We start from the raw sequence: 14,237 nt of genomic DNA, 5'->3' as shown, positions 1-14,237 counted from the left end.
TCTTTCAATTCAACAACAACCTTAAATGTTTCTTCTCTACCACAACCCTGTCCGAAGTAGCCCTTTCTGCCTGGGGAGCTGATCTTTATAGTCTGCAGATGAGCTGTAATTCCAGGAGCTCTCCAGACCCCACCTGGAGGTTGGCTACCCCTGGGTTGGAAATATTCCTGGAGATTTGGAGGTGGGACTTCAAAATTGTACAATGCCTCAGAGTCCAGCCTTCAAATGCTTTGAGACACCTAAGGCCTGCTGGGTTACTGCAGCCCATTCCCAGTTCTCTCAGACCTCTCACAGCCCCACATCCCTCACAGGTTGACTATTGTGAGGAGACGAATGGAAAAGGTGTTTGTAAACCGCTTTGAGACTCCTTTGGGTAGTAAACAACAGGGTACAAAATCTGTTCTTCTAAGGAGCAACCATGAAAGAAGCATGTGGGCACATAACATTTTATCAACAGTGAAAAAATGGAGAAGAAGGGACAGGGTAGACACCTGTGTACTGTGACTACCCCATGTAGTATTAGGGCAGAGGGGCATTTCGGTGTCTGTGGCCTAATTCACACAAGAAGGGAAATGACACAGAACTGGGGGGATTGGTTGCCATGTAATCTCCCCCTAAGAAGAGTCTCCAGTCTGATTTTCCTTCATATATCTGAAGACATGGCTCTGGAAAGCTCATCTGTAACCACTATGCAACAATTCCCAAAGGTCAATCCTCTCCCACACTCAGCAAACATTCCAAACCACAGATTCTTGACACCCATATCTCCACACCCACGCCCTCATTTGCCACCACAACCTCCCACACAACGCACACATTCAACCCTTACAGTCTGGACGACTCCTCCCCTTCCTCTTCCCACTGCCAAGCTCTAGCGCCCGTTGTATTCTTGGATGCATCGGGCTTTGCCCCTAGTAGATGTATATTTGTTTACCTTTTATTGATTTTTAAAATGTGTAATGCTTGATGTCCTAAACGCTCTTCTTCCCTCTCCTGCCTACCCTGTACTTTCCCCATGCCTGTTGTCTCCAGCTTCCTCTTTGGCCCCTGTTCTTCCTTCACATCCTTTCTCCTTTTATTAACTCTTTTCTGAACTTCTCCCATGATTCAGTTGAAAAATAAATGAGGACAAAACCTTGCAATGTAGTCTTGTAAGAATTCTGTGACCAGTTTGGGGTGGTTAAGCAACCACAGAAATGTTGCTGGGCCTCAGCCTTGCTTAAAGATTTTTGTGGGAAGTGCAAAAGGGCGTTAAGGCCCTTACCCAAGCCTGTGGTGAATTTGGATTCACTTGATGCTTTGGAAAGGAATCTAAGCAAGGCTGTGTGTGGTCTTGGTGATATTGTTTATGGTTGCCTAGGTGGCCAATATCTAACATTAATATTGTGATATTTTGGTTGTTATAAGTATTTTTGTGTTTTATTTATTCCCCCCTGCCCCAACTTGGTTCTGGGGGAGTCATTATGCCAGATTAGAACTGGGGAGTCTAGGTTTAGCTCAGGGTAAACTGGATGGCTGTGGGCCAATTCTTCTCTCTTATATTAGCCAACTTGCTAGGTTGTTATGAGATTAAAAGAGAACTGTGTAAGTTCCTTGGAGAAAGAGAAAAGCATTATTTATTGCCACCCCCTTTTCGGCTGCTGCATAAATAGGCTTAATCCAAGGATTAGTCTCTCTTTAAAAAAATGTTGATGGTCTTTTTTATATTCCTTTTCTATTCTTCTCCCCCTCCCTTCATTTTTGGCTTCAGAGTGTTGAAATCCTATCGGTATGTACAGTACAGGATAATGAATGTAATTTCTTATCACTTTGGGCACCGCATACATTCTTTCTTCCTCTCCCTATGACTCTGTAATCTGACATCCTGCATTTTTTCCAGTCCAGTTCCTTTTATGTGATCATAAACTGATGGCAGTGTTGAATGTGAACAGACTTCACAACCATGTGCTTGTTTTCTGTGTTTCACTCATATTTCTAATGTCTGTTTGCATGTAATCTCTGGACCCTTTCTCCTTCAGCCTCCCACTAGTGCATGATGATACACAAATATTTTAAACATATGTAAAACTGTAACCTGTTTCTTCACCAGTGAGGAAGGAAAGTTGTCTACCTCGCAAGATGCTTCTTGTAAATACCTGGTGGAGGAGAATGCAGAAGCTGGAGAAGAAAGCCCTGTCCCTGCACAGCCTGCAAGCAGCAGCCTGGAACAGAGGTAGCACTTGGTTTCCAATTATTTTCACATGCTCAGATGTAGGCATCCCAGGACTAATCCAAGAACCCTTCACTTAAAAAGCAACAACAATGGATATGAGTACAAGGGTGTGCTGATATTGTATAGAGATGACTAGTCGGAATGTTGCTCTGATCTTGGGAGATGTTTAGGCTATGTTGGGGGAAATGGAAGGAAGTATAGCAGGTGTTGTTTGCTCCATCCTGCCAGTGGTCTTATCAGAAAAGCTCGATTAAGAACTTATGGGCAAGCTAGAAGCCTCAGAAGAGCCTCAGGACTAAGAATGCCAGCTTTCTTTCAATGGAGGAAGGTATCCTTGTATTGCTTGTACCACTTTGTTCCATGGGCAGGGCATATGCAAACTTTTTGTGAAGAATCTCAAGGAGTCTGATGCCATCAGTCTCCTCTGCCTACCACTTGCTGGTGGAGGCAGTTGAGGACAACGAATAATCTGTCAGATGGAACAGTGCCTGACAGCAGCAACTGGAATCAAATTTCCACAAAGGGCCACCCCACCCACCACCCACCCCCTTCTTCTTCCACTACTGCTCCCCTCATCCCTGTCAAAGCACCAGAAGGGACAGAGGGCAGATAGACAGTTTTCTCATGTTTTGAAGCACCAATGGCAGATGAAAACACTAGGGGAGCTGCTTACGGCTCTTTTCCTGGCTCAGTCCCTGGCTATTCAGGGGTCAGAAGATGCCCTTTACATAGTTGAGTGGCTGGTTTATTGAAGTCCAGTAGCTGTGGGTAAGACTTCTAACTAGTATAGTAATTAAATGTATTCTTTACCCCAGCAGGTTCTAGAACACCTAAAAGTATTGTTAATGGGTGCTGTCATGGCAGCCCTGACTTCTGGAACAGTTCTTTCAGCTAAGAGAGATTGTTTCCTGCTGATATCAGAAAGACTGAGTTGACCTTAGATACAGATTCTGAAACTTCAGACTAGCACTCAGCCAGGGTTGCTATTTTTTCTAGGCAGCTATTGTGGGGACCAATTAAATAACCTATTTTAAATGCAGAGCTATGAAGGATAGACTCTGCGAGATACCCTGTCACTGTTCTTGCAGAATCCTTTTTGGATCCAGTTTATTTATTTCTCACATGTATGATATACATACTTAGTTACATGTTCTACTTTCTAAGAAATTCTGCCTTCTCTTGGATGTAGTTGACCATTCTATACTCCTTGATTCCCCTCAGGTGTTAAGGATCCATGGATGTTCTTAGCTGGTTCTTTTCTAACTGTTGTATGTTTTATTCAGTCCTGTCCCTGTTGCAAGCTTATCAAGATTCTGATGTCCTTATGTTGTCTCATTGAATCCTACAGCTTTCAGTATTGTAATTGTGTATGACATAATTTTTTCATCAGCCGTTATTTTTTTCGCTACCTCTGTCTGCATATCTGATGTTTGTACTTTGGTATGGCCATTCTCAATGAGGACCATATGGTACCCTGGCATCTATGAAGGGGGGCCACAGATTGAAAAATGTGAGAAGGGGAGCCCAGTGGGTTAATGGGGGTAACTGAACCAATTAAATATCCTTTTTGTCATGTATGACATCACTAATTTCTAGATAGTTTGACCTTTGTCAAGGGAAAAAAGAAATAATGTAATCCATTCCTTTGTGTGTGCTTGAACACATATGCTTCTCTTTGTCAAATGTTCTAGAAATCTGTCTTGCATATATATGTCAAAGTATCTTGAGTATAGTTAGTTCACTCTTACCTTAAAACTTTTTTTAGCCCAGCTTATTGTGTAAGTGGCCAGGCTACTAGAGGGAGCCCTGGAACCAGAGAAGAGCTAAAAGGGCCATGGCCAAAAAAAAAAAAGCAGGTGAAGAATGGCTGCTTTAGTATGTTTTGCCACCATTCCAAACTCAGACTGAAGGTTGGGCACAATCAACGCTTGCCTCTCTCATTGTTCAAAGCAGGTGATTTTATCCTGAGGTCCCTACACTGGCCTCCCATAGTGTGAACTCCTTTTGCCATAACATAGTCCCCCTCCTACTCTTTGTGCTTTCATAGCTTAATATATACCTTCCCAACATGACCACTCAAAGTTGTCCATTGGTCTCCAGTGTTCCTGGAACATCCTCCTAGAGCACTTTCATTATGCCTGTTCTCTTAGTCTTCAAACCTTAGCTTAAAAACAAAATCTGTTTTAAAAAGCTATTATTCTTCATTCCCGGCTGAAATGAAACCTAAATATATGTAATAGCATTTTATCACTTTTTACCCTTTGTATAAAATATTTGCAGTTTATTCTTAAGGTGGTCTCTGCTAACACTAAGATTCTAACTCCTTAGGACTGGTCAACAGGCTCTTCTACCAGAGGCATCGGCTAATGGCCCTGTATGATATGTGATATTGACTGCTGTTGGCTGAAGAATATGAACTGATATCCAAGGATATCTTGAGGATTTCATCTAGAGCCTATTGGAGCCAGTTACTGCTGCACTAATTTTGCAAGGGATCAGGACCAGCAACATTTATATTCTAGATTTTGAGACATTGTACAGAAATTCATAAGTGTAAAAATTGCACATTGAGAAATACCAAGAAATTTTTGCGTATGTTTATATTGTATTGTTCTAAATAATAATGGGTGACCTGTGAAATAAGATCTTGCCACCCAAGTAATGATAGTAGTGATGCTATAGTTAAAATGGCTGTAAGAATAGTTTTATATAAAAAGAGTGAATACATAAATCTAATGTATTTGAGGCATAACTATTTGACAATTAGTGACCAAAGTATTTAGCAGTTCCATAATTTTTCACCCTGAAATTTGAAATCCATGTTTCTTTCCGTTTGGCAAAAAACAAAACAAAAATAAATGCAATGCCCTCTAAATGTTTTGATTGTTTTAGATTAAAAATAATTTAACCAGGATTTTTGGTGTTCAGCATTTTACAGCAGGTTTTCAATTGGTAATTGTTTTCCGTATTGTTTAAGCCAGATCAAAATGTAAGTCTATTGGTAGAGATTTTAAGTATTTATTGCTACAACTTAGTTGACAAATTGATGTTACTGTAAAGCCATACATTCTGTTAAGTCTTGTTTGCTTGAAACAATTACTTACAGGTGAAACACTAGAATATTTTGAAGTGCACATGGCTTGTTGTGTATTTTAAGTGATTCACCTACTTTTTAACCCATTCACCAAGGTGTACTTTAATTCAAAGCATTATAAAATTGGAACATTTTGAAACAGTCTTCATATTTAAAACACTGTAATCCTTTTGAAAAATCAACTAAATATAATGAGATGCTCATGCTGCTCATGTAATTACAGTACATGCATTTTAAAGGTATAATATCTTTAAAGGAAATATCAAAACTGGGCACTTGAGCATGTTAATTGTTATACTTTCACTGTTTTGATCTGTGTGAAGTTTTCATTTGTAAGTTTAAACCAGTTTTTTCCATAACTGGCTTATGTATATATATAGTGATTATGGAAACTAATTGTAATTTATAATTTTGTATGTCATGAAATTCCAACCACCTTCTCAAACAGAAGCAATATAATGTATATTGCCACATTGTCTGGTGAAAGGGTTAAAGTATTTCACCTCTTGCACTTTTAGATGCAAATCCATTTTTATTTCTTTAACAGAAAGTTATATTCATTTATTTTTACATCATTTGTTTTCCTGACCAGTATTTAAAAGCCAAAAGGATACTCTAAACCAATGGCCAATGACTTATTTTAGAAAGTGTCCCAAGCTATGTGCCTAAATATTACATTGCGTAAAGAAATAAAAACTAATGTATACTGGTATATCCTTTTTGTTTTTGTTTTATTTCGGATGTACCATCTGTCTGGATACTTCCACTTGTGTTCCAAAATATGATGCGGCATTTGAGGGCTATTTCAATTGCTACAGGAAAACTGCCAAAAAGGGAAGGAAATGTGTTTTGCTTCTCACCAATTTATTCCACTGCATAAGACCATACCCTCTTCCATGATGAGTGATCTTGCTATTCATCTATTCAAGTGATCTTGCTATTAATCGAGTGGTCTTCTGTGCAGGAACACATGGGCGTGCACTTTTGCTGTCCTGCCACAAAGAACAGTAAGCAAGCTTTAAAACAAAGTTTTTAGATCCCAGGAGTCCTCCATCTGCAACCATGGCAAGGTATCAATCCATAAGCATAAGCCCACAGCAGGGAAAGAAGAGAGTCATGTGTGCCTGCACAGAAGATCACTCAGTGAACAAGTTACAGATAAGTGCAACCTTGTTTCATCTTTATGGCTTCTGCACAGGCCACAAAGATGAAACATGGGAGAATAGCTGTCACTCACTATGGAGGGGGGCGTGGGTTTATACAGTGGAAAAATAGATTGAAGTACTGCTCTACGCAAAACAGTTTCTCTTCCGGAGCTGACATCTGTGGCATAGTGGCGGACAAACATAGTTCATTTGATCAGGCCACTCCACTGCAGAAATCTATCAGAAGCAATCCAGTTGTGAAGGCTGCAGAAAAAAACTCAGCACATGTGTAGTGCAGAGAGGGCCATCTATTTTAGGCAGAGATCAAGCCAGTTTTACGGATGACGACATCCAACATTATGTGTTGAGGCCCTTCTACCCTTTCCAGGATCAGTAAATTAAAGAGATTCCAACTCCATGAAACTAAACGAGCAGGGTCCTGAGAACCTCTGTTTGCCTTCAGTACCTTGATGTGAGATGGCAAAGCAGCAGTCATGCCAGCAAAATCATCTGGTGTGCCACTTTTCAGCTCACATGTTAGGGGGTTAAGTTATTCTTACCTGGAATGTTATGGTCTTTTAAAATACTAGGAATATCATATAAATGAGCAGTGGTCAAATCTGTGAATAATACTGAATTATTATGGCAAACCATAAGAATTGTGCATGTGTGGTTAGGCATGTTGGCATGAAAAATCCTAACTGATGAGCTCTGACATTTGGTGGATTCCCCCATTTTTAGTCTGTGAGTTATGTTCAACCTGTTTAAAAAGTTGCTCTTCTTTTAAATAGGTTCTGGTCACGGGATGTGTTTTTTTTTAATCTCTGAGGGAGAGGGCTGGTGATTGGAAGCCAGGCTCTCCGAGGAAAGGTTAGCTCTGCCTTTGAGTGAAAGGGCAGTATAGTTAAATCTCCCTGGACTGAGGAGGAAAAGGGAAAATAAGGGTTAAGGTTCAAGGTAGAACAGGCTGCTTGTTTACTTTGTCTGAGCTAAAGGTTGTAATGGTTACTCAGCCCATTCACTAAAACCCTTTTATTCTGGATGTTCTTTCTTGTACTTTAATAAATCAACTGTTAGGGGTTTTTTTTTTTTTGCCTAGTGCTTGTTATTTTGTTGAGTGACTAAATCAAGAAAATATCAGTTTCAGGAGTCAGTTAACTGATATACACCATCCCACAGCCGTATGGACTATTAGGTCAAAGGAAAAATAAATAAATACAAACACTTATATTTTCCCAGGAGTGGGTAAGTATCCTCCTAGTGGTGGCAACAACCAGGGAACAACAGAACTGGGGGAGTGGTGCATTTACAATACCTTGAAAAGAAGACCTAGTTCTAGTTTATGATATGAAGCACCTGTTCTGAAGATACAGGACTGCCAGTGTTTAAAGATGTGAAGCCCTGAGGAAAAATGGAAGATGCTCAAAAATATCCCCATCAGGATTTTCCTCCTCTGTTTAAAATAATCATTTGGGTATTCTTAGATCCATTGAAACAAAGTTTAAATTTTATTATATCAATTGAAACAATAAAAAACAATATTAACAGGATTTCCAAACTCTCACCCATCAACTATATTGTACTGCTAAACTAAGGCATTCTCTAACTCGCAAATTTGTTTCAAACAAAAATCTTTTAAGCTTGTATACATTAAATTTAATTATTAACAATACAAATCCCAACCAACAAAATATATATTCCACTTCACCAGGGCACCTTACATGTCTTGACTGTTGTCCTGGAACATGGTGCATGTAAGTCAGTACTCTGAAGATCTGTGTTTCACTGAGCCCAGATAAGTATAATCCTGTATAAGGGGAAATTGTATAACTGAGAAAACTTTTTATGTGTCTGCCTGCTATAATAAAAGAAGGTTTAATCAGTGAAAAATACCCAGAAAGTAACATTTTATTGGCATTCATACTCAGACCAGCCATTCTCAAGTAGAAGTGATGGGCAGTCTCATGGAATAGTGCCTTTCATGGTCACTGGCAGAGCTGCAGCTCAATGATGACCCCCAGGGGAGGGCATTGCCTGAGAACCCCAATTCAGCCTTATCTGGCTCATATAGACCATTTATGCACTGGGTACTTTACTGCCCCAGCTTCCATGCAAGAACACAAATCGGGGGTGGATAAGGTACACTGGGCCAAGTGCTCCTCCATGTGGGTGCAGGAAGAGGTGGGGCAAACTACCATGACTAAAATTCCAGTTTGCAGCCTGGCATGAAACCTCCAGTGCATAAACGGTCATACAGAAGCTCACTGGTTTCACTCCTAGCTGAGCAGAATTACTCATTATTCCACAGCATTCCTTTTATCTTCTACCTGTGCTTTCCCCACCATAGCTGGAGGGATGTTAGACACCGGCTGAAATCCTGAAACCAGGGAAATACCTTATTCTCCCACATCCAAGGCTTCTCTTATCCTTGGGAGGGAGGGGGGAATGAAGAGGTAGCACTGACAAAAAAAGTTCAACCTTTTTCTGGACAGGTGACATGGTGTGATATGAAGAGCTACTTGAAGAAGAACACCCTGACTCCATTTAGCCTTCTCCCGTCTTCATTGGGGATGTAGAGAGCTTGGTTCTGTACACTAAGAAGTCATGGGAGGGTGTACAGAAAACAAAAAAACATAAAAGACTGCTCCAGGGCTAGATCTAAGAAACTTGGCAGGAGCCTTTAAAGTGGGAAATAGATCTCTGTCTTCGCCTGCTCCCAAGAGGAAAAGAGGAAACCTTTATTTATATACATTCCATTCCTCAAGGTTCAGTGCTCATAGTAGGAGACACAAGAATGCCAGTCCACTGCTGGTTCAGAAATCTATGGTGTCAGACCACTCTGAAGATTTTCATAATGAGAAGCTGCCTGAGGAGAAACTACTGGAGACAATTACTTGAATAATTCAAGACATTCACCCCCAAATACTCCCAAGGTATTATTTTGGAAATCTCACAAAAGTGAGATGATAGCTAATATATCCCAGATCATAGGCTCTACCAGAGATTTTATTTTGACAGGTTCAACTTCTCTAGACTTGCCTTTCCCATTGGTGTTTGGGAAAACCTGTCTAAGCCAAAAGGGGCATCAGCTAGGACAAAATCTATACCACAATTATTCTCTAGTGTCACAGTTATTCACATGCTCTTCTGTTTGCAGAACCACTTTGACGCTCTGCTGACAAATTGTGCATTTAAGAAACTCTACATAGACACCATCAGGGAAATAATTGGAGAGGCAAATGAAGAACTGGAAGGTCCTGGAGAAGCTCCTTTGCTACTAGCAGGCAGACATTATTCTGGTGTACATTCTGGGCATGATAGTATCCTACTGGGACATCATCAGTATAGAGATGGGCAGGATTCTATGTCAGATCGTGGCAGAAACTTACATTTCCAGTTGAACATAAAAGCTGTATCAGGAGCCTCAGTGTGGGCTCATACAAGACAGACTAGCACAAGAGCTCCTTAATGGTGTTAGTCATGGAGCTCACTAGCTGGAAGAGATGGCTCAGTCTTTGGTCTTCCTTGGAGTCCAAGATGAATATCAACACACTAGAACTCAGTGTAATTTGTCTGGAACTTCTCACATTTTAAGATTATCAACCAAACAAATAGGTACTTCATCCACACAGACAATACACTAACAAAGGCCTATGTGCCAGGTAGGCATCCTCTCAATGGTGGCTGAGCTACTGAAATGGTCAGGATATCATCTAGCATTGATAAAGGTCATCCATGTAGCAGAGTTGGTAAATGTAAACAGAATGGTTTAGCATTACACTGTATCTGTCACATCCAATAGCAGCTCCATCCTAAAGTTCTTTGACAGATTTACTGAAGTTTTGTGAAAGTCAGCATATATCTTTTTGCATCCAAATACAAAATCTAAATGCAATCACAAGATCAAGAGATTCATGTCCAAGATTAAATGCAACCAATGTGAAAGTGTCAATACCATCACAAGCAAATGATACCAAAGGTACATCTTTTTTTCAAAGAGGCTGGTCCCATGGATGATCCAGAGGATCTTAGATATGAAAACAAAAGCAGTTTTAATTGTACCCTTTTGGCCAAAGAGGCACTAGTTCCTGGATCTGCTGTTATAGTAATCACATTCGCATCTAGCTGACCAGATCTACTTATTCAAGGGCTACTACATCATCCAAAACTGTAATTCTTAAAGCTAGCCATCAGGATCAAGCTGTTCATGTTCAACAGTATTTACTCTTGGTATCTTGCAAGTTATCCAGTAACAGAGTGTACAGTAATAACTGGAGAAAGTGTGTATGAGACTAAGGCTGTAGATCAGCCTTTCTCAAGTTTTTTACCATTGAGAAACCCCTGAAATATTCTTCAGGCTTTGAGAATCCCCAGAAGTGGCACGATTGTGCAGGATGTGGTTGAGAAGCATAGCTGTGTACATGTCCACCTGGGGCCCCTCCATTTTATACCTCCTCTAGGTCCATTACCCCCCCTTCAAGGATCGCTGCCTTGTTGTGGCAAGGGGGCTTGCATAGTTCAGTGAAGCTATGAGCTATACCGTGCAGGGCCACCCAAGACGGACAGGTCATAGCTGAGAGCTCTGACAAAAGGTGATCCACTGGAGAAGGAAATGGCAAACCACTCCAGTATCTTTGCCATGAAAACTCTATGGACAGTTCCAATAGGCATAACGATATGACGCTGGAAGATGAGCCCCTCAGGTCGGAAGGTGTCCAATATGCTACTGGGGATGAGCAGACGGCTAGTACGAGTAGCGCCAGAATGAATGAAGCGACTGGGCCAAAGCCGAAAGGACGCTCAGTTGTGGAAGTAACTGGTGGCGAAAAGACAGTCCGATGCTGTAAAGATTTTTATTCCATAGGAACCTGGAACGTCAGATCCATGAATCAAGGTAAGCTGGACGTGGTCAAACAAGAAATGAGAAGACTGAACATCGACATTTTAGGAATCAGTGAACTAAAATGGACAGGAATGGGTGAATTTAATTCAGATGACCATCAGGTATACTACTGTGGACAAGAATCTCGCAGAAGAAATGGAGTAGCCTTCATAATCAATAAGAGAGTAAGAAAAGCAGTCTTGGGATACAATCCCCAAAATGACAGAATGATCTCAGTTCGAATCCAAGGCAAACCATTCAACATCACAGTGATCCAGGTCTATGCCCCAACCACTGCTGCTGAAGAGGATGAAGTTGATCAGTTCTATGAAGCCCTACAACACCTTCTAGAAGCAACGCCAAAAAATGATGTACTTATCATCATGGGGGATTGGAATGCTAAAGTAGGAAGCCAAAAGATAACCGGGATAACAGGCAAGTTTGGCCTTGGAGTACAAAATGAAGCAGGGCACAGGCTGGTAGAATTTTGTCAAGAGAATACAATGGTCATAGCAAACACTCTTTTCCAACAACCCAAGAGACGACTCTACACATGGACATCACCAGACGGTCAACACAGAAATCAGATTGACTATGTGCTCTGCAGCCAAAGATGGAAAAGTTCTATCCAGTCAATAAAAACAAGACCAGGAGCTGATTGTGGTTCAGATCATGAGCTTCTTGTTGCGAAATTTAGGCTTAAATTGAAGAAAGTAGGGAAAAGCACTAGGCCACTCAGGTATGAACTAAATCATATCCCCAACGAATACACAGTAGAGGTGACAAATAGATTTAAGGAATTAGATCTGATAGACAGAGTGCCTGAAGAACTATGGATGGAGGTTCGCAACATTGTACAAGAGGTAGCAACTAAAACCATCCCAAAGAAAAAGAAATGCAAGAAATCAAAATGGCTGTCTGAGGAAGCTTTACAAATAGCTAAGGAGAGAAGGGAAGTGAAAGGCAAGGGAGAAAGAGAAAGATACACCCAATTGAATGCAGAATTCCAGAGAAAAGCTAGAAGAGATAAGAATGCCTTCTTAAATGAACAGTGCAAACAAATAGAAGAAAACAATAGAATGGGGAGGACCAGAGATCTTTTCAAGAAAATTGGAGATATGAAGAGAACGTTTCATGCAAAGATGGGTATAATAAGGGACCAAAATGGTAGGGACCTCACAGAAGCAGAAGAGATTAAACAAAGGTGGCAAAATTATACAGAAGAACTATACAAGAGTGAGCTTAACATCCCTGATGACCACAATGGGGTAGTTACTGACCTGGAGCCAGACATCCTGGAATGTGAAGTCAAATGGGCCTTAGGAATTCTGAGCAACAATAAAGCTAGTGGTGGTGACAGCATTCCAGTTGAACTATTCAAAATCTTAAAGGACGATGCAGTAAAAGTGCTACACTCAATATGCCAGCAAATTTGGAAAACTCAACAATGGCCACAGGATTGGAAAAGGTCAGTTTACATTCCAATCCCAAAGAAGGACAATGCCAAAGAATGTTCAAACTACCGCACCATTGCACTAATTTCTCATGCTAGCAAAGTTATGCTCAAAATCCTACAAGCTAGGCTCCAGCAATATGTGGACCGAGAACTTCCAGAAGTACAGGCAGGATTTCGAAGAGGCAGAGGAACTAGAGATCAAATTGCCAACATACGCTGGATCATGGAGAAAGCTAGGGAGTACCAGAAGAATGTCTACTTCTGCTTCATTGACTATGCTAAAGCCTTTGATTGTGTGGAGCACAACAAATTGTGGCAAGTTCTTAAAGAGATGGGAATACCAGAGCATCTTATTTGTCTCTTGAGAAATTTATATGCAGGTCAAGAAGCAACAGTGAGAACTGAACATGGAATCACTAACTGGTTCAAAATTGAGAAAGGAGTTCGGCAAGGCTGTATACTGTCGCCTTGCCTATTTAACTTGTATGCAGAGCACATCATGAGAAATGCGGGATTAGAGGAGTCACAAATTGGGATCAAGATTGCAGGGAGAAATATCAACAACCTCAGATATGCAGATGATACCACTCTAATGGCAGAAAGTGAAGAGGAACTAAAGAGCCTGTTGATGCGGGTGAAGGAGGAGAGTGCAAAAGTTGGCTTGAAACTCAACATCAAGAAAACGAAGATCATGGCATCCGGCCCTCTCAATTCCTGGCAAATAGATGGGGAAGAAATGGAGATAGTGACAGATTTTATTTTCCTGGGCTCCAAGATCACTGCAGATGGGGACTGTAGCAAAGAAATTAAAAGACGCTTGCTCCTGGGGAGGAAAGCTATGGCAAATCTAGACAGCATCCTAAAAAGCAGAGACATCACCCTGCCAACAAAAGTGCGTTTAGTCAAGGCTATGGTATTCCCAGTTGCAATGTATGGCTGCGAAAGTTGGACTGCAAGGCGAACAAACCGATCAGTCCTAGAGGAGATCAACCCTGACTGCTCTTTAGAAGGCCAGATCCTGAAGATGAAACTCAAATACTTTGGCCACCTCATGAGAAGGAAGGACTCCCTGGAGAAGAGCCTAATGCTGGGAGCGATTGAGGGCAAAAGAAGAAGGGGACGACAGAGAATGAGGTGGCTGGATGGAGTCACTGAAGCAGTAGGTGCAAACTTAAATGGACTCCGGGGAATGGTAGAGGACAGGAAAGCCTGGAGGATCATTGTCCATGGGGTCGCGATGGGTCGGACACGACTTCGCACATAACAACAACAACAAGGTCCATTACCATTTTGGGGTGGGGGGGTCGACATGACCATATATGGTCATATTACCCAATGAGTGTTTAACACATTTTTTAAAAATTCACTCCCACCCATGGTTGAAGAAGCCTGCTGTAGATCTTCAAATAGAGGAGATCCTACAATTTCTTCTTCGATAAATAACAGTC

General features: G+C 41.1%; 2 protein-coding genes across 17 annotated transcripts in view; one reads left to right on the top strand and one right to left on the bottom strand.

Annotated features, from left to right (window-relative positions):
• Nucleotides 1–6,018, top strand: part of PPP6R3 (protein phosphatase 6 regulatory subunit 3) — a 100,102-nt gene extending 94,084 nt beyond the window's left edge. For 11 of the 14 annotated variants that reach the window (XM_077321315.1, XM_077321313.1, XM_077321312.1 and 8 more), the window contains 3 exons: nucleotides 1,751–1,768; nucleotides 2,090–2,212; nucleotides 4,541–6,018. In XM_077321315.1, coding sequence (XP_077177430.1) covers nucleotides 1,751–1,768; nucleotides 2,090–2,212; nucleotides 4,541–4,592 — 193 coding nt within the window. In that variant the 3' untranslated portion in view covers nucleotides 4,593–6,018. The remainder of the gene's footprint in view (nucleotides 1–1,750; nucleotides 1,769–2,089; nucleotides 2,213–4,540) is intronic. The other 3 variants (XM_077321316.1, XM_077321314.1, XM_077321307.1) reach the window with 1 other exon arrangement.
• A 1,922-nt stretch (nucleotides 6,019–7,940) lies between these two features.
• LOC143829830 (solute carrier family 9 member C1-like) overlaps nucleotides 7,941–14,237 on the bottom strand; it is a 188,666-nt gene continuing 182,369 nt past the window's right edge. For all 3 annotated transcript variants that reach the window (XM_077321296.1, XM_077321297.1, XM_077321298.1), the window contains one exon: nucleotides 7,941–8,258. In XM_077321296.1, coding sequence (XP_077177411.1) covers nucleotides 8,211–8,258 — 48 coding nt within the window. In that variant the 3' untranslated portion in view covers nucleotides 7,941–8,210. The remainder of the gene's footprint in view (nucleotides 8,259–14,237) is intronic.

Source organism: Paroedura picta, chromosome 2, assembly GCF_049243985.1.
Source record: "Paroedura picta isolate Pp20150507F chromosome 2, Ppicta_v3.0, whole genome shotgun sequence".
In the NCBI taxonomy this organism is placed as follows: Eukaryota; Metazoa; Chordata; class Lepidosauria; order Squamata; family Gekkonidae; genus Paroedura; species Paroedura picta.
The sequence above is the reverse complement of the archived record's forward strand: the minus strand, read 5'-3'. Positions and strand labels throughout refer to the sequence as shown.